The 20,166-nt window shown below is 39.5% G+C and overlaps 1 protein-coding gene across 3 annotated transcripts in view; it reads right to left on the bottom strand.

Moving 5' to 3' along the window:
- Positions 1-20,166, bottom strand: part of LOC149580600 (nodulin homeobox-like) — a 182,535-nt gene that overhangs the window by 129,837 nt on the left and 32,532 nt on the right. For all 3 annotated transcript variants that reach the window (XR_016353981.1, XR_016353988.1, XM_089792153.1), the window contains exons 3-4: positions 3,212-3,337; positions 2,927-3,091 (exon numbers count right to left, since the gene is read on the bottom strand). Coding sequence is in view for 1 of the 3 variants with exons in the window: in XM_089792153.1 (XP_089648279.1) it covers positions 2,927-3,091; positions 3,212-3,337 (291 nt within the window). In the remaining 2 variants the exon portion in view is untranslated. The remainder of the gene's footprint in view (positions 1-2,926; positions 3,092-3,211; positions 3,338-20,166) is intronic.

The raw sequence follows: 20,166 nt of genomic DNA, 5'->3' as shown, positions 1-20,166 counted from the left end.
CAATTGCTCAAACTCAAGTGAATTTCCGTTTCCAAAGTAGATTTCATTAATCCTTTCTTGAAGCCTCTCCACGATCAGCCTCTAAGTACCACCCACCTCTAATTGCAACATTTTGTATAACCAAGAATCTCATTCTTCATCTTCAAAATAGAATCCGTTGTAGCTAGGCAACAGGGCTCAACTTGTTTAAGTACATCACATCTATGAGTTATTACTTGATGCCAAGCAACAAAATCAACCTCCCGATGGTCTATGTTGTTTTGGTTCCGTTTCCAAAGTAGATTTCATTCATCCTTTCTTGAAGCCTCACCATGATCAGCCTCTAGGTACCACCCACCTCTAATTGCAACATCTTGTATAACCAAGAATCTCATTCTTCATCTTCAAAATAGAATCCGCTGTAGCTAGGCAACGAGGCTCAACTTGTTTAAGTACATCACATCTATGAGTTATTACTTGATGCCAAGCAACAAAATCAACCTCCCAGTGGTCTCTGTTGTTTTGGTTCCTTTCCCTCTAGGGACTTGGTCATCCTCCAAGTTATCATGAGCTGCTATATGTCCCATCCCCTTCGCATGGGACATCGATTTCTGATCATTTCCAGCTCCCTTCTCCATGCTCAATCCTCCAACAAACAAAGTCAGAGTCACTTTATCCTTGATCAAACTCCACTACAAAATTAGAAGTTAGTTCGTGCCCAAAATATTAGAATCAGAAATTCATCATGCATATCAGACCCGATGAATGAAGAAATTAATTGCAGCCCTCTAGGATTTCTAAATTGATTTGCTCTGATGCCAAGAGTCTTGCTACTAGTGATGTCAACCTTATTTCTTACCTAAACTTGCACAAAGGGGTGTGATAAAAGTGTAAAATCAGGTCTGTTGTAAATGATAAAATTAATGGAAACAAGTAGAAATAGCCCACTTTCTGAACATTAAAAACATCTGATTTGAGAGAGATGTGGTGTGAGCCCCTAAGCCTGCACTAGGATGCAATTTGTGTGGAATTATAACAGTTAAGACACATGCAACAAAGTTAAAATTCACCGCTTGAAGAGGCTCAGAGATCAAAACTCAGAATTTGAATGTTTTGAAACAAAGTGTCCTTGATGAAGGTTGCCTGTAGATGAATGTTGAAAGGCTGAAAAGTGTTTGAATGTTGCTCCTTATTGCAAATGTGCATAAAAAGTGGATCAGATCCTTGTTGCAGGTGTTGGTCGCAAAAAATCCCTTTAATTACCACCTGCAATTTGAAACTTAGCTTCTAATTTCCCTTTGTTTGCAATGAAAGTGTTTTCCAAGTCGTTGAGCAATTTGATTTATATAGAGAAGGCTTGCAAATTTTCCATTAAATAGCAGTTACATTAAGCATTTAATTCCCAGCCAAGCCATTTAATTTGATCCCTCTTCTCAATTATAAATAGTCATTAAATACAAAGCCTCTATGGTTAAACTCAAGGCAAAATTTGTATTGCCAAAGGCTTTGCGACGGAGTTTGTGCCCATTAAATCATAGCTAAAATAAATTGCCTTGAGATTTAGCTTAGCATTTAATTCTCTCACTTCAACAAACCACTCTTGCATCGAATTTAGTGCCGAGATCTGCACTTAATAATGCTCCAATATCTTTTTCAACAACCTCGAATTTAGTCTCAATGTTGCACTTAATTATTTGATTGCATCTTTCTCTGGAATCTTGTGCTAAAGTTTATCAAGTATGGGCCCCAAAAACGCCACACGTTTCCTATATTTGGGTTCCAATTTGAATCAAGTTCAAGTCAAGGCCATGTAGGCCCACACGTTCCCTATATTTGGGGGGTGCTAATTGCAATGAAATTGTCCCCAGATCCACACTGTTACATAGCTTGGGCCTATTTAGTTTCCATTAGTCCATACGTTAGCTCTTATGAGCAGCTCAAAATAATGTGTTTTAGCCTGGACCCATTTCCAAAGCAAGTTGTCATATACAAAGTGGGATTGCGTGCAGGTCTGATTCGAATTCTGGGCGCAACTGCCACTTGTCTATCAGTCTTTAGATGAAACACAAATTACATAGGTAGCGATATGTCTCAGCCCAAGATGAGACAACATTTACATGGGTAGAGAAACATGTCTCGGCTCAAGATGGGACAACATTTACATGGGTAGTGAAATATGTCTCAGCTCAAGATGGGACAACATTTATATGGGTAGTGAAATATGTCTCCACTGAAGATAGGACAACAATTACATGGGTAGTGAAATATGTCTCAGCTCAAGATGAGTGTATACTTAGCTGCGTTTGGCTCTTCTTCCAGCATCACTCCCAATTTTGTTCCATCTTCCAGACTTAACCAAATCCCTGCTTCAGTCTAAACACAAACCCATCCCTTCACACTTAAAGCCCAATGCTTAATCTCTATACCCGAACTACTATAGGAGTAAAAGCAGAAAAAACAAAAGAAGGGGTCCCCCGTTTGCAATGGGGCGATTTTGTGAAAACCTCACAACAGAACTCAAAGAAAGCAAATAGAAGAGTGGTGACTTCATATCTCTTCCCCAAGATTGCCACCTTTTTGTATTAATCAAAATCATAGCAATTTCAAATAAATTATTGATTATTTTATTTAGATGTTGATCTTTTAGATTCTTTTTGTGTATATGTTTATCTTCATTCATCCATGGTTCATCTCATTGCAATTCTCTGTCTAGGACAAAAATATTGTCATCAATTGCTCCGATCTATTAACAAATCCAAAATCCAACAATTCAGTGTATTGTTCATAGTTATTGGATTGTCAATCAATATGAGATCATCCATAAATAACCTTCATATCAATATATGCGATGAGTACAGATCATAACAATGAAGCTTCCATCTCTGCATGAAAATATAATCCAGAAACGTGCAATGAACATGGAAAAATCAAATAAATAAAACAGTACCTGCTCAAGTTTGGCATGTCGAGAAGCAAGATCGCCAAGGGAATATAAAAGTCGAACACTATGTAACAGATATCGCAGTCGTATTGGTCCCTCCCCACCACTAGAAGATACAAGCAGAGCTAAAACGTGCAGTGGCAAGCATCCAGCTAATTTTTCCATATTTACCTGTACAAAACCATCTATTTTAAATGCAACTCATCCAGAGTTATGCAAGACACTAGTCTCAAAATAAAATGAACACTCCACCTGAAAGACACAAGTCTCAAAATAAAATGAATGCTTTACCTGCATGGAGGAACCTTTGCCTGTATTGACACGCAAAGTTGAATTGTCGGAATCCCTCATAAGCTTATTCATTTCCCTTGAACTGAGGCCATGTAATTCCTCCACTGCCAAATAAGGATCAAGGAACTGGCAAATGCAAAATAAATAACATTATCGTTATAAAATATCTTTAATTATGGTCATACCACAACATACACTATTAACAAAATATAACAGAGGGATACCATTAGAATGTTGGTCTCATGGACATCAATAAAATTTATTGAATTCAACACAATATAACAGCAGGATAACATTTCCAGTATCAAACCAAAATATAGATGGCTTTATGCAGATGATTCTAGCATAACAATAAATTCTTATTTAAGATTATCTACAAAGTTTCCAACAATCTTCCTCGCTAAGGATTCCCTCGATAGCAACAAACATACTAATTAAGGAATCAGAACAAATTATGAATTGACTGAGCTTCCCACTTTTAAAACGTTCCAACAAGAAAGAGTCAGGAAAACCCTATAATCTGCAGTGAGCCTACCAAGGTCTTTTCTGTTTAAAGTTTTCTTTGAAGCACACTTCATCTTATTATTATTGCTTCCAGACAAGAACTAGAACTGGCTCCAAAGTCCTGTGATTGATTGTTGAGACTTTGTTGTGATGAAAAAACAATCATCACAAGACATGAACACATAAAAAATCAAGATACAAATATCTTGATTTAATTAAAGTAAAACTGCAAATGGAACTGGATAGTATAGCAAATATGTAAAATGAAAAGCACAGCACTTATTACCTTGCACTATTATAGCAAGTGATCAATGCCCAAGCAGGGAGCAAGCAAATTAGAAATGCAACCCACGACAAAACATCAAATCTAGGTTTTGAAGCCCAAGATAAGAGACAGCAATTATGTTGTGGCTGCAAACATCACGGAAGACATCATTGCAAGCAATGGAGAAAGCAATGGAAGGAATATATCCCTCAGGCAAAAGGCTGGAGATATCTGCTCAGAGAAAAGAAAGTACTGTACTTATGGAGTATGGAGGAGCGAAATCTGAGAGACAGCAATTATGTTCTAGCTGCAAACATCACGGAAGACATCATTGCCAGCAATGGAGAAGGCAATGGAAGGAATATATCCCTCAGGCAAAAGGCTGGAGATATCTGCTCAGAGAAAAGAAAGTACTCTACTTATGGAGTATGGAGGAGTGAAATCTGAGAGCATCAACTCACACAAGTCCAGAAGTTTTCCCCTAAACCATTCAATGAGGCAATGCTTGAAGTATATTTAAATTATGATATTTGCACTTCAAATTTTATTCACAAGGTACTAAATACCATCCAACGTTGATTCCAATCATCCATTCAACTACAATGCTTTTTCATGTCTTGTCAATGCTAAGAAAATGTACAGACAGACCAACTCCTCAGCTACAACAAGTCACCCAGGCAAAGGATTTAAAAAGCATCTTTGTTGGAGAAACCAAGGGACAAACAAAATATAAAAGATGCCTACAGTAGACTAGTTAAGCGAGATTAGCTATGTTGAAAAATTCTTCAAAATCCCTTAATAGTTAAGACTATTATACCCAAATTATGTTTTCCTCCTTTATAGAATAAACTGGCATTTTCCTGCACCATTTGAATCTTTAATGGTTCACAATATCAGTACAGGTTACAACAGCCTGCAAGAGCTTTTCTTATCATGTATTTTACTTCGTAGTCCACCTTTTTTTGTTATTTTTTCTATTGTTTGTAGTAACAAATCCATTCTAGATAAGCATTACTGCAAGTACTATCTAGCCACTAGCTCAGATATTGACCTACATGACCATTGCCTTTTCTTCCAATCAAGTACTTCCCTTCTGTTGGGACACTCAAAGATCGCAAGGATTTTGGAGTACCTTGTTAAAATTTTAAAAATTACCCCCCTATAAGAGCTTTTCATGCATATTTGCCCTACTTGCATTTTGATGCCTACCATGAGTTTCAAGTGTTCCACACCTTTCATTCAGCATATACATGCATCTCAGGTCCTTAGTTTGTTATTCCGAATCATTCGGTGAGATGCCATTTTGAGTACTTGAGAAATCTGCACCTGTACTTTTGCTCTAGAGTCAACCTGTTGTGGAAAGCCTACTTTGCATCTGAATATCTTACACCTGGTTATGTTTTAGGACCCACCACATTGGGGATGTTTGGTATGCATATCAGAGATCCTATGTTTCAGGTTTCAAGTCAATTCAATGAGTTTTGGTACATTTTTCAATCCCTCAAAGTCAGGTGTTTATCTCTGTCATGCTGTTTCCACTTTGTGCACATTTCCAGGTAGCCCTGTTTGACTAAGAAAAACTTTTGCCCAGTTGGTTGAAATGACAGAATTCTTTCTCCACTGTGTTCTAGCCTCTAGGGGTCAAAGATATTATGTGTGACAGTTTTCAGCTTGTGACAAATCTGTTTGATCAGTTTTCAAAAGGGATTCCAAATCCAATTTCTAATATTTTAATACTGATCTGATTCACAGAATTCTTGGAAGCCTTGTTCGTGATGCTACATTTTGGAAACCGTGATAGATGGGTCCAAACTAATTGCACCCTTACATTTTATACTTAAAATACTCCCCCCATGCAGATTTTCAAATCTTGATGAATCCGTTTGCCTACTTTTCTAAAGGCATTCCATTTGCGAAAATCACTGTTTCACAAGGATGTCCTGTTCTGTAAATTTAAGTATCCAACTTAGCCAGTTTGCCAAATGCGCGCAAATTATTGTCTTGAGCCCAAAATTTACCCATGTAATCTCCATATCAGACACGTCAAATGGCCCAAGTTTCAGTTTTCCAAGTGATTGTTTGACTTGTTTTTGAAGCCTATACTAGATGCAATTTATCACTGAGTAGCATGTTTAATTACATGTCAGAATAAAATGAGCAAATTCAATAGTTGATAACTTTTAGCCCATATATTATCATGAAGTAAAATTTTGTAGAGAGGATCTCTATGGACCAGAGAATATAACTACCAAATACCATGGCTCAGTTATGCAATTTTGTCAATTTTTAAGGCTGTCAAAGGGGGCAACTTGCCATATTATGTCACCTTGCAAAATACTAAGTGTCAGAATATAAATGATCAAATGGTTTTCAAATTCGATCAAAATCAATTATGGAGATTGTCTTGAGGTCCTTGGATCAGTTTGGGTGCCAGGTGTTTGAATTCGAAAAAAAATTTAGCCATGCTTGACAAAGTAGATAAGGCAGGTTTCCATGGTGACTGATTGAAATTTTTCAAATAGATATAATTGGTGATATTTATTAAATCATTGGGACACTATTTTTTTTCCATCAGCAAGCACCACTCAATACAAATCGGGGTCAACACTATTTCTTAAGAGACCTGTATACTCCACTGGGAGGCCTTGTCAGCAGCAGATACGACATTGCTAAATGAACAAATCGATGTATATGGGTAATGTGACCAAACAAATAGGTCGTGAGAAAATCAGATGGAGCAATGTCTGCGTTTGATGCCAGCATGTAAGGGAGTGCCTATTCAAAACCGCAGGCCAGAGTTGACCGAACGGGCCCGTCTTGTAGGGCGCCTCTTTAGAGGACTGGGTGATGCCAAAGTACGAGGGGCAAGTGTTGCTATTAATAAAAGGGACTGTTTCATTATATAAGGGAAAAGAATAACAGTGGCACGACGTGTATGGGTCTGCCAAATTGACAGGGCAATGGGCACATTTAAAGAAACCATCATTGCAGGTCACACTAAACAAATATTTTGAAGGTGCACAATCCACGAATGGGCTTGCAATGACTTGCAAAGACCACTGCACAGGGTTAAAGCGGGGAGGTGGCGGACATTTTGTGCAGGTCTGATGGCACTGCCTATTGGAGCACTATGTCAGCATTTGCAACACCATAAAATACGCAGGGGCAACTAAAGCTTTATTTGTATAGGTCCTATGCATTTGATTTGGCCCGTTCATCACAGAGCAGACGCTCACTTGCAATGGTGAGAGCGCTGCAACTTGTTTCGCAGGGACATCCAGTGCTAGGTAGATGGGAAACTCACTAATTTGCTTAACACAGTGAATGAAGGGAGGCAGCAGTCTTAGTGCCTATGTTTTTGTCATCTGCGTGGGATGCCAAATATGAGGGGGGCTCGACTATTGAATGGCCAAGTCACTGTCAAGGTCATTTATGAAGAAAAGAACTGTAGGTTTTTATCCCACATGGCCCATGTGTGGGAACACAAAACAAATTTAAACCCCAAGTGCATATACTCTGAAATGTCTAAAGGTAAGCCTTTGGACGATGGAGTTAGCCTTACCCACGTGGGGCCCACGGCTAGTTTGGTTGATGCGACATTGGAGAAATTTTTTAAGCACAATGCTAATGTGTACCTCGACATGGCGGTGACTATGCAGTGATGTGTCAACCCAACCAATGAACTAGAGACCTACACATGGTGCAGAAATCGAGGCAGGCCAGTTGAGCGAGCGCTACATGTGTCATCGTATCGTGTTCTTGCGGAAAAGAGGGTGACCCAAGCAAGAGTTTTGCGAAAACACAAAAAAGCGACGTGTCATAGGTGGTCCCAGCAAGCAGTTGCTAAGATAGTTGGAGTGGCATTCCTAGTCACACAATGGACGAATCAAGATGTGACAAGTGTCAACAACGATTCAAAACAATGATGCAAGTAGCAAGACACGTGTCACGATCTTGTGTTCTCTCGTGAAGGAACGATGACATCATCACAAAAATGCGAGATCACGACACGGGGTAATAGATGTCCAGACTCGGTTTGTGATGATGGGGCAGGTAAAGTGTCCTGTCAGGCTAATCCAGAGGTGACACGTGGTAGTTGATCGAGGTTTGACCAGTTGAGAAAATGGAGGGAAAATTCAAAGGTTAAAGGCTCCATAAAGTATTAATAAAATCCCAAAAGAAGGTGAGCACACCAAATTTGAAGATTAATAAATAGGTGGATGCATTAAATAAAACAATCTATGGAAAGTTAATTAGGACACCTAATGTGAGCGCTCATCCAAGTTGAAAGTAAGTGCATGTGGGGTCCAGGATGAAGAGGTACATCCAATAAGGTGAAAGGGGTAAAAGTGAAATGTTATTGGTTAATTTTGACCAATAGAAATAACCTATTCTTTTTATTTCTCAGGGCCTGTGTTTTTTGTGAAGACTATTATTTATATAGTTGGAAGTTGGAACTATATATAGCTATATAGTGAGATGAGAAAATTTATATGGATGACTGTGTCAACAGAGGTGCATGTCAGAGATGATATAAAATGAATAAAATAATGGAAGGGAGCTGTTTATTTTACCAGCAGAGAATATTTTCAGCAAGGATTATTTTGTTACAGAAAGAGATTATTTTTACTGGTATTTTCATGGCTTCCTCATTGCAATTATGGGCATTTTCTCAGCAAACCGTCATCTGGGTTTGCCCCAAATTTGGAGACGATTCTTCCGACACCTTAATTTTGTTGTTGAGGTTCTTTAGTGGGTTTTTTAGCAGCAGTTTGGCTTTTCCTTTCAATTTGTTTTCTCATCATTTGTGGAGATATTTTCAAGTTGGTTGCAACTAATGATGAGATTTGATTTGGCTTTCACTTGAGGAGAGATGAGAGAGGCTTTGCTTCAGCAAAGATGCAGTTTGAAGATGACATTTGGCATCCAGATAACAGATCCCCCCATTTTTTCCTCCTATATCTTCTTCTCATTCTTTGTGTAGGGTTGGTTCCAGTTGCTTGAGCAAGCTCTTAGCCTCTTATTCCACCTTTCCAGCATGTTTCTTGTGTATTGAGCAGCTGTGTATAGCTTTCAAAGAATAGATTATTGGGTGGTTGTTGAGTCTCATATAGGATTTAAGTCTCTTGTCTATTTATTTTGTATGGCAGAGATGGTATAAAGTTCATGAATATAATGAGATCTCTCCATTGTAAGATTTTATCAAATTTCAAGTGAATAAATCAAGGGTTTCTTCATTTGGTGTCTTCTTGTGAGATATATCTTGTCTTTGTTTGTGCTTTGATTCAAAGAATCAACTAAATGCTTAACGGAGAACATAGATTGATAGGGCTTTTACATAGATTTTGGTAAGAAGGCTGAAATATGAATGTTGGTGAAGGATGTTGTAAGCCAACATTTCTTATAGATCTAATGCTATTTCCATTTGAAAGTTTGTTATACAAATGTTTCATTTCTCATGACTCTATTACCCAAAGGAGATAAGGCACCGGTCTCAGCTACTAAAGCTTGAACTTCTTCTTGTTTCATTCCTTGTTCATGCTGCAACTTAAATTCAAATCATGTTTCCCTTTATGTTCTAGAGCTTGAATGTAGACCTTTACTTACTTGTGGGTTGAAAGATTGTTGAGTAGCTGTTATACTTCTTTCCTTGCTGCACAATTGTAGAAGAGATCAAGGTCAGATCTGCTTTGTTAGGAGTGATCATGGGTTGTACCCACCTAAGTTTTGCAGAGCTCAAAGAGCAGGAGGAAGTGTTGCCTTGTTAGTTGATCCATGTTCTAATCAAATGTATTGATCATGGGATTTAGCTAGTCCTTAGATGTATTTTGTTTTAGTTTCTTGGTAGTTGAAATTCTGTCAAATCAGGAGCCAACAACTTCTCTTAAGTTGAACTTTTGTGGTATGGTTATTAATACTATACCTGGTAAATTACATACATGACATAATAATACAGATGGTAGTGTACTCTAGATATAAAAGTAAAATTACTAAAATATATCTTTAATCGCTCATGAGTACATTACAAACAAGAAGACCGTAGATGGTCGGCCAAGGATTACAAGTGAAAATGTACAGAGTGAATATCGATGTTGAAGCGATTGAAGACGATGGGTGAAATATGCAGTCGTCTTCATACATGAAGGAAATTAAAGACACTCCCATCAACTCAACCCCGCCTCTGGTACCTATAGCCCAGAGCTTGGATGAGTTAATAGTAGGCATCATTCAAAGAACTGATAAGTGGGTAGAGTGGACAAAGGCAAGAAAGAAGAGAACTGGAGCATCGCCCTCAGCCTCCAATCCTACATAGGACTCCCCTATTGCAGCCACTACCAGTTCTGCAACCACCTCATCTCTCACACCTAGCCCCGCACAAGCTACTAGCGGAGGAGATCAGTCTCCTAAAAATAACATTCCCATTCTACCTACATGAGGAAGTGGTCCAGCTCCAAATGTAGGACCAGTCGAAGGAGACAAAGAGCAGGATCAAGAGCTAGAGAAGGATACAGGCGCCCAAGTGATCAATCTGGATGGCCTCGATGGTGATCAACCTTTTGACAGAGATGATGATGCAACGCAACAACAATAAACGCCGCAAAGCCAGAGCAACGAACGCAATGCTCCTGCTACTAGTGGTTCTACTAAAATCATTGTTTTCCCTTTCTCTTCTAAGCAGAAGAAGACTCCTCCCATATCAAGGAAGCTATTCAATGTGGTTTCCCTTCAATCTTCACTCATCATCCTAGTCGCACAATCATGACTAGAGGGTACCATAGAGAAGAAAAGGAAAAGAACAGAGGAGAGTGCTCCCACTAAGGGCCTAATCCCTCAGGCTACACAACCCTCGGCCCCAGTCCAGAAAGCAAAGAAACCGTGCACCCTAGCTGCCCTCTAAGAGATGTCGAAATCAACCACATAGCGTTGGAGATAGCTTAAGCCCAAAACGAACAAGATTTGGCATCCCTCTCCCCTATAGAATTCAATGTACAGGCACATGAATTGGACCTTTCCCAGCATGACACCACGGTGGGCACGTGGAAGTTTACCAATCAGCATATAGAGGATGAGCTCGAGGAGCTGAAGATCTGTAGAGCTCGCCTGGAGGCTTCAAATAAAGAGCTTGTAGAGTATATCAGACAATTGCTCACCCCACTTGAACTTCTCCCTAGAGATTCCTCTACCATTAAGTCCCTCGATCTAGCTTTGATTGTTAGGTTGCAAGAGGAAAGGCATTTTGGCCAAATTGGGCGCGAATGGGTTGAGGATATGAAAACTTACCCTTGATCGAGAAGTTGGGCTCCCTTTGCAGAAGGGTTGTAAACTCAAATGAGATCATGTTCTCCAAGCTCGAATCCCTCCAGTCAAATTTCGAGTACAAAGATTCTATTTCAGTGTTGCATAAAATTATGGGCTTGAAGGTTGAAATGCTATCAGTTTGGAGATACTAAAGAACAGCGATGAGCCCTTGCTACATTGGATGTGATCTATCGCATTCAAAAGAGAAAGTATGGTCAAGGCTGAGAAGCAATTACGAAAGGTACATGACTCGGTGAAAAAGGCCGAAGGAACCATCTTTGGGTACCTCCAGAAGCTACACACAGAGTCTCATGTGAGCAAAAATGGTGAAGTGGTCGACATCAAACACATGAATACCACTTATCAAGACTTCATAGATGAATTGGTATGCCCCACCAATTTTCAAAGCTCCAAACTCCAAAAGTTAACTACTCTAGATGGGATGCTGACAAAGGTGTCGAAAAAGTTGCAAACCTAGGCCAATGTCATTGAAGGGCTAGATGTTGACCATGACTTTTGGATGATTCGTTCGAACAATGTGCAAATCCCTAATGCTGAAGATCTTTTGGCCATCTTAGGGGCTATGAAAAAGTATAAGGCAAGTCAAGTAAGCGCAAAGTCAATTGATGATGGAAGCAAAACGTTTCAACTCCCCAGACTTAATCATGGCTCTACTCCAGGATGACAAGTGTCGATATTCCCCCATTTTGAGCTTCTCTTCTATCTTCTCGAAAATGTTATCTTTGTAACAATTGGAAGTTAAAGGGCATATATGTAACGCTTTTAAAATCAATGAAAAGGATCGGCAATTTTTGGTGTTAAATTCCCCCCTTGTTGCTAAGACAACTGAGTGAGTCTCGAGAATTTTGCCATTGTTTGTTGTTCAAATAGTCACTTTATTTTCTACATATGGTGAATGGATATGAACTAAATTGAATGTTGTAGAATTTGAAGTAAAGTTAATCCGAAGCTAATAGTTATCTAGGTGTTCTATGGTTTAGTTACATTCCTTTCACTACCTGTTTGCATGTGTAGATATTAATCCATTGCATTAATCAGATCATAGATGCAAAGTAATTGTAGTTGCATAAGTAGTTAGAGGAAGATTTAAGAATTCAACTCATTCGTAGTCGTGTGTGAGGCTTAAATCCACTTAGAGACCAATTTTCTTGCCTGAGCCTTTTATGGATATAAAGGGTTTGGATATTACCGTTGTTGCTCTCGAGTTAAGAGAGCAACCATGTTAATTAGGATTCTAACCAAATTCATTGCATATCTCACATTTAAGGGAGTTGTACCTTACAATTCAGAGGTAAGCCCTATGGCGTAGCCTAGGCTTTCCAACAGTTGAGGAACAAATTGTCTTCCCATTATTTAGGCATCAGAGCAAAACACAAGAAATATCATAGGGAACAATTTGTTAACCAACAAGTGGCAAGAAAGGCTTTCACCCAATAATCTTCATCATCTTGTCCTCCCACCTCCTAGATGGTTACACGTCTTACAATGCCTTATGGGGTCTTATGATCCCTCGCCTTTAAGCTTAGGAAGAGTTTGTTTATCCAGTGTGTTTCACATTTTTCTTTTATTGATTTGCTGTAACTTTTCTCTTTCTTAACTTCCCAAGATTCTTCTCTCTTATTCTTCTCCTCCTCCAAAAGTTTGCAGGATCCCATGCTCGTCTCCTCCTCTACTAGGAAGGTGCAAGGTTTCTCTTCTCTCACACTCGTCCCCTCCGTCTAGGGGTAAGTGGGATTCCCTCCTTCGAGGGGTTTCTAGTTTTGTAATGTCACTATCAATTACTATTGTTTGTTGGTTATTGTTTGTTGGTCAAATGGTTGGCCCATTACATGTCCATCTTTCTTCCACCTACCCTACCCTGGTTCTACTTAGGCAATGGCACCAGAAATGTTTATGCTAATATGGTAGAGAGTGTTGCCAACAATATCGAGTATATAATTTACAATACTATCATCATATTCATCTTAGTAACTCGAAAAATACACAAAATGGTAAAATATGTCTTTTATTGATTATACCAATTGAGTTTACATACCATAATCAATGATCATCCAAAATTAGCATACTATTCTATTCCACCTGTGTACTACATATAGTGCTCGGGTTGGTTAGTAATACCAACCGACGCGACCCTTGGTATAAACTTCTCCTAACGACTACTTAATTACTTTATTACGAAAATACCCTCGACATTTGTCTTTACCTGTTTGTACGAGATGCTAGCACGACACATTGGTTTCTAACAAACGTGCTAGTGTCCTTGGGTTGTGTTGTTGTCTGAGACAATAAGCTTGTGGAACTCAGGGTTTGATCATTATAGTTAGCTCTTTTATTTTCTACAATCAAAATATTTTCATCTATCTATTTGTTCTAGCTATATACATCTATTTTTTAATTTAGTTAATTAAATCGCATTTGAGCATCTATCTGTAGACACTTAAACAATCGCAATCAAACACATCATAGTGACCAAGAAGATTTGTTTATCTTGTGTCCATCTCCCTAGCACTCCTAGCTAGTAACATGAGGAGGTGCAAGGAAGTCGTGCATTCCTTGAGGTTTTAATGGACCTCTACGTAGGTGCATTATTTTCTTCCCCACAAGATCTATCATCCATAACTTTATGCTCTTCCATCAATTCAACTTCACAAAGAGTTTTAGCTTCAAGAAAATTACATGTTGATGTGAATAACTCATAGTCCACTATTTGCCAGTCAAATAGTCCATTTAGGGTTGTCTCATCTTCAAAATAATCTTCCAACTCAAGCACCTCTTTGTCATTTGGTTCTATGCATCCATTTCTAGTTCTTCATCTTCCAACTCTGATTTGAAGTATGCCAACTCTACACTAACTGCCCAATTCCTTAGATCAATGATGTGCTTCCTCCCTTCACTCTCAAATGCATGTGTTCTGCTCCAATTGTGGTTTGCTTTTGCCATGATCAGCCAGCCCCTTTCAAAGAGGCCATTGTACGCCTTTGTTCCCAATATAATGATGAGAAAGACCAAAAGGAAATGTTGAGTTCTAATGGGTGACATTGTGTGCCATGAGCATCCCAGGTGGTTTGATGTCGTGTTGGTCGGAACCAAAATGGAAGGTTGATGGCTTGAGTATTGGTTTTCTAAGAATCTTCCATGTCTCCTTTTGTAGAACATTCACGCTCGAACCTCTACCGATAATGGTGTTCGTCAGTGTTGGTAAACAGATTGTCCTTTTAACTCTTAAATGCCCAAATTTGTAAACAACATCTGGTTACAACAGTTGGAAAGTTGTTATGAAATAAATAACTTCCCTTGGAATTCTTAGGTACAGCTCCCTATTGCATTGTGATTTGCAATGAATTTTGTTTGCTTGTAAATCTAAAACGGGGTGTGCTCTTAACCCGAAAACAAGGAAGGTAAACCAAGCTAGGCCTAAACAGGAACTAACTTAGGTAAGAGTTGGTATTTTAAGATAAGTTATAAATTCACACATCTTATGAACCTGTAAAGCTTAACGATTCAGCAACACATGCTAACTAAAACTAAACTGACTACAGAGATGAAAAGACTAAAAAGAAGGAAAACACAAAAAGGGGATTCTCTTGAACCTATGATAACAATACTATTATCTTCAATTTACCGTTTTGAAACAGGGGAATAAAACTCCATTCATTCCTTTGTTCAATTCAGACAAAGGAGAAAACATAAAACTAACAACAACAGAATGCAACAAAAAATAACTGACACAAAATACCATTCCATTGTCTCTACAACATCAAGTATTTCACACCAAAAATTAGTCGACCTTTTTATTTATCTTTCAATTTAATAAATATAGGATTCCGAGATGACTGTTACAAGAAGGATTTCAAATCGGTTCATCTCCTCAAAATTGACAGATGACAAGGAGCCAAGCTGTCCATTACAATCATTACATCAAAACATGAAAGGGCGGGATATGAATCACTTCGCCTTCGTTCCCTTTTCCGACTTTGCCTTATAGGCTTTGGCGGCGACAATGATTGGAATCAATTCTTCATGTCTATGAACATGGACATTCGTGTATCTCAATAACCACTTGGAATGCTCTCTGGCTAAATCTTTAACGGCATTTAACCACTCCTGTATCTCTTCCATAGCCATGTACACACCCACCAAGTTTTTGGAGCTCGAAAACTATGTTTCGGTGGTTGGAAGATATCTCCGTTAAGCCATCTATATAACTGGAGAAGTTCTTTTGCATGACGGCCACTCCAATGATTCCCTTTCCTTATCCACCAGTTTGAGAATTTGTATGTAGATCTCTTAAGAGTTCATAGTCTCTATCTTGATCCTTTTTCACTTTGGCTTTTGTTTCTTTAAGTCCTTGCTCTGCCGCCAGGATCATCTTGAACTTGAATTGCAAGCTCTGAAGCCACTCAAATAGAGTTTCATCTCCCTTAGGCAAAATCTTTGCTTCCACAGCCTCCTTAGCCTTCATATGGATAATCCTCTTTGGCAAAGAAATACAATCTTCACTCTTAACTTGCTCTGCTACCAAAGTAATTCGATTTGCTGAAATATTGTCCTTCTCTGTATTGAGCCTCAGTATTGCATTGTCGATTTGTTCTATAATGGCAAGTCCTTCTAACTTGAGTTTCCCACTCCACTTTCTACCGATCTACCCGAAATGTTTATCCTCTTGTAGCTGAGAGATGAGTGCTTGAACATCAGTAGCAGTAGGATCACTGGTGATTGACATTCCGAAGATGTTTGCTAATGGGGTGACTAAATCCCTGATGAAGCTATTGAGTTCATGGATTTCCATTTTCATGGCCGAGGAGAAAGGATTCTTCAAGGCCTGTGAGATGAGCTTTAAAGATCCTGGGCCTTTCTCTACCTCTGCAGTCTTCTTTGTTGCTTCATCAGACTCAATGGACTCACTCTTGCTGCTTCCTCCATCTCTGAGATCCACTACTTGCACTTGGGGGCTACTGGGGAGGAGTAGTGCAGCACCTTCAGATGGGATTGGACTGCTATGGGAGGAGAGAGCAAGAGTACCTACACAATCATTTAACTTCTCCGCCTTCTTCTTCTCGGCCTTTGTTGGAGTTCCGATCACTGGTAGAGAGTTGTCCTGACAAGTTCTAGCTAGGGGAATGCTTTTGTCGGGAGGTTGATCACCTCCATCTGATGGTTGTGTTGGCGCTTGAGTAATGGCCAAGGTTGCACTTGATGTGCCACCTTGGGAGGAGGATGTCGCTGCAACCTTTGGGGAAGTTTGAGCGGATGTGCCTTTGCTCCGACTCCTATCTGTGGTCCATTCGACCCATTTTCCGGTCCTCTTGTAGATTTGAGCCATCATTATATCTAGCTCTTCCCTAGAATCTTCATAAGGTTCTGAGCTTATTGGAATGCCTCTTAGCTTGGTCAGGTAAGTATTGCTATACATGTTCTGGCCATCATCCTCTACTCCTACATCAATATTGACTTTGTACATCTTCACCTGATCGACTATTAGTCTGGCAATGGTTTGATCATGGCTGTCGAACTCATTCTTGCAATCAGCCCAATAATCCTCAATGGTGGTAATGCGCTTAATTACACTTCCAATTTGTAAAACATCCCTTGCATAACCATTCAGGTCGAACATGGGCCTCAGGACTTTGTACATGTCTAATTTATATTTCATCTCAAACACCTTCAACATGTTCTTGGCATCAAAGCGGGTGTCACAGCTAAAAGCCCCCACCTTCATTGAGAATTCATAACCTTTCTTCTTCAAGCTCCCGCTCAACACGTTCACTTGAATGGCCTGCCACACGATCTCGATCAGCGCGATCATGTCACTGGGATATCTAGGTAACTTCAAGGGGAAACCATCGAAAGCTGTAAGACGCAAATAAGAAAAGGATGAGAATTGGATGAAATAAGTCCCAAACTGGTTGATGGCTGCCACGGCTTCAGGACTAAATCTCCTTTTCGGACATCCCTGTAGCTCCCTGCAAATCCTCATAGTGAATGCATCATTAACTTTCACATACTCTACATAGCTATTTTCCAACTATAAGCATGGATAAAACTCATAAGACTTCACATCATCAGGAAAACTTTCCACCCTTGGGAGGCCTAGCCATAGTTGTAATGAGGCCAACATATAGATGAGGAAAGAGGACATATAGAAAGTATTGTAAAATTTTGCAGCACAAAGAGCATTGGATAAAATTTTGCTTACCTCATGGGCCCACTCAATATATTGGGTGTCAGAGCAAATGACTTGCACTAAAAAGAAATACTGCTCAACAAAATTCAAAGCTTCTACCTCACCTTTCAATCTGTGTAGGAGGACCAAGATATCGATAATCTTAGGTTTGAGATTAGTCCCAAACAGAGTCTTAGGAACCTAACTCTTAGCACTCTGTGGTTTCTGGAACCATGTTTGCATGATTTCTTTCCTCCAAATCATTTTCTTTGCGGAGAACTTGGAAACGGCTCCTCCAAAGGTCAAGTCTGAGAATTCCTCCCGTTTCGGTACTCGAAGGCAATTCACCACAGTTTGTCTGTCAATTGAAATCAACACCATGTCATCTGGTAGTACAATTTGCCTTTTCTTCAAGTTGTAATGATGTATACATCCGTAGATTAACTCCGGGGCCTGGACTGCAATCAGAAAACCAGTTGCCTCGACTAACTCACATCCTCGGAGCTTCTCAGTGATGGGATGAATCCGCTCAGACTTCACTCTCTTTTGAAAATCCTCCATGTCGTAGAAACAAAGAGAGGTATCTGTGAAATTCTGCAATTGGGATTTGATTCCGTTCAACCCGTCAAAGCCCGCAAACCTAGTTGCTATGGTTTTGAGAGCAAGATTTGAATTAAGAAAGTGAAAGGAATGGCTAATGCAACAAATACTGGTTTTTTTGAAAAAGTTATGCACATTAACAGAATAGTAGATCAAAGAAAGAGCGGCAGTTTGTTCAACTGTATATGTTTCCTTATATATAGGAGCCTCGATTCATCCGTTGCTTTTCAGAATTCGTGCCACATGAATGAATTGAAGGAGCTATCCGTTGAAATAGTAAATGTGAGGGTTTAACGGGCATCCAGGGGTCTTTTCACTGTTCCATTGGTTCAACATTAACTTTCTATCTCCCAATAACTTACTTTGCCCTTTTCCTTTAAGCTTCAACAAGTTACCAATAGAGTACTACGCGAGAAAATGTCCCTTAAGTTGGATTCTGATCATTAAATCTTTTCCGTAATGGTTAGATTCTTTCTATTATCATTTTGAGACATTTTATGCACAAATTGTGGATCCAACCTGATCACTGGCTTGATATTCTTTGGAATTCGGGAAATTGTCTTCATGGGTTGAAAACTTGCTGAGGAGAAGACAATTTATGTTTCTCCGCCAACGTTTTCTTTCTTAATTGAGCTTTAGACCATTGTCCTTCTTTGGATCAAATATCTCTAAGTGAGGTGCAAAGACCCTATAGGAGCCCACTTATTGTTCCTTTTCATTCTAAATCGCCTTTTCGGAAAACCAACTTCATGGGTTGAAAACCCGCCAAGGAGAAGTTAGTTCTAAATTTCCGCCAGGGACGATTATGAGAGCCATGACGAATCTTAACCAATTTTTGGATTCATAATCGCAAAGTGAGCATTGATTCGCCACAGGATGCCTCGCTATTTTCGTGTTTTTGATTCGTGTGCATCGTTTAGTGCCTTTTGCGGTAAATCAATAGCATGGGTAGGAAACCTGCCGAGGAGAAGACAATTTATGTTTTTTCGCAAGCTTTTGTTTCCTTTGAAAAAGTGGTAGGCCGAAAGCGGATATAACTCGTAATCAATCATGAATGAGTAACATGAATCTCCATCACGCTAGGCACTAACCTACCCGTAAGATCACTTCAACAAAATGAAGAACCACCTGTTTATGAAATGGGGAGAGGGAGAAAAGGGGAAATCTGATGGAGACTCGTTCCACCTAAGAGGGTTTAGACCTAGACTTAATCACAACTAAGAATTCACTCATCTCACTATAACACAAGTATTGACTTTTGCCAATCGGTTAGAGAATGAAAAGTGGGGCAACAATCAACTTTCATCCCATTACCTCCATCTCAATGCTGGTCCACTTCCTTCCAACGCCCACCACTAACAACATCGAATCAATGGCTAGGTTTTATGTTGACTCCTCCAACTCGCAATGCTCCTGGCCAACTATTCTCACCTACTACAATAGTAATGACCATCTTCAATTGGGGCATGGCTTGTAGGAGGTTAGATACCCATACAGGTATAGTGGCTTGCAACATCTATCTCATGATGGCTCTCTTGGACTCCGACTGCAATGGGGTACTGTCGCCATCATTTGTGGCCTCTCTCCTCCAACATCACCCAATCAATGTCACCTCATCTCACCTCCCAAAGTCTTCCCTTCTTCGTACAGTGATTGGGATAAGACTGCCTTCTTAATTTGGAGTTTTGTGATTACCAATACTTCCTATTAAGGGTGTTTTAAGTCCAACATATTTACTCCCTTTTGCTATGGGCAATCATCATCATTTGTGGCCTCTCTCCTCCAACATCGCCCATTCAATGTCACCTCCCAAGGTCTTCCCTTCTTCGTACAATGATTGGGATAAGACTGCCTTCTTAATTTGGAGTTTTGTGATTACCAATACTTCCTACTAAGGGTGTTTTAAGTCCAACATATTTACTCCCTTTTGCTAAGGGCAATCAATGTCCTCATGATTCCCCTAACAATGCCACTTGCACAACAAACTATCATTGTCCTACCTACTCTGACAATCTCATGCAAAGTGAACCTGCTCGTTGAATTGGCGGCGTTGTATGATAAGACGTCTTCTAGAGTTTGTACTATATTTGATTCCGATGTTGA

Source organism: Cupressus sempervirens, chromosome 1 (assembly GCF_028749045.1).
Source record: "Cupressus sempervirens isolate cs-2001-9-10 chromosome 1, ASM2874904v1, whole genome shotgun sequence".
Classification (NCBI taxonomy): domain Eukaryota; kingdom Viridiplantae; phylum Streptophyta; class Pinopsida; order Cupressales; family Cupressaceae; genus Cupressus; species Cupressus sempervirens.
Note: the sequence above shows the minus strand (reverse complement) of the source record. Positions and strands in the feature narration are given on the sequence as shown.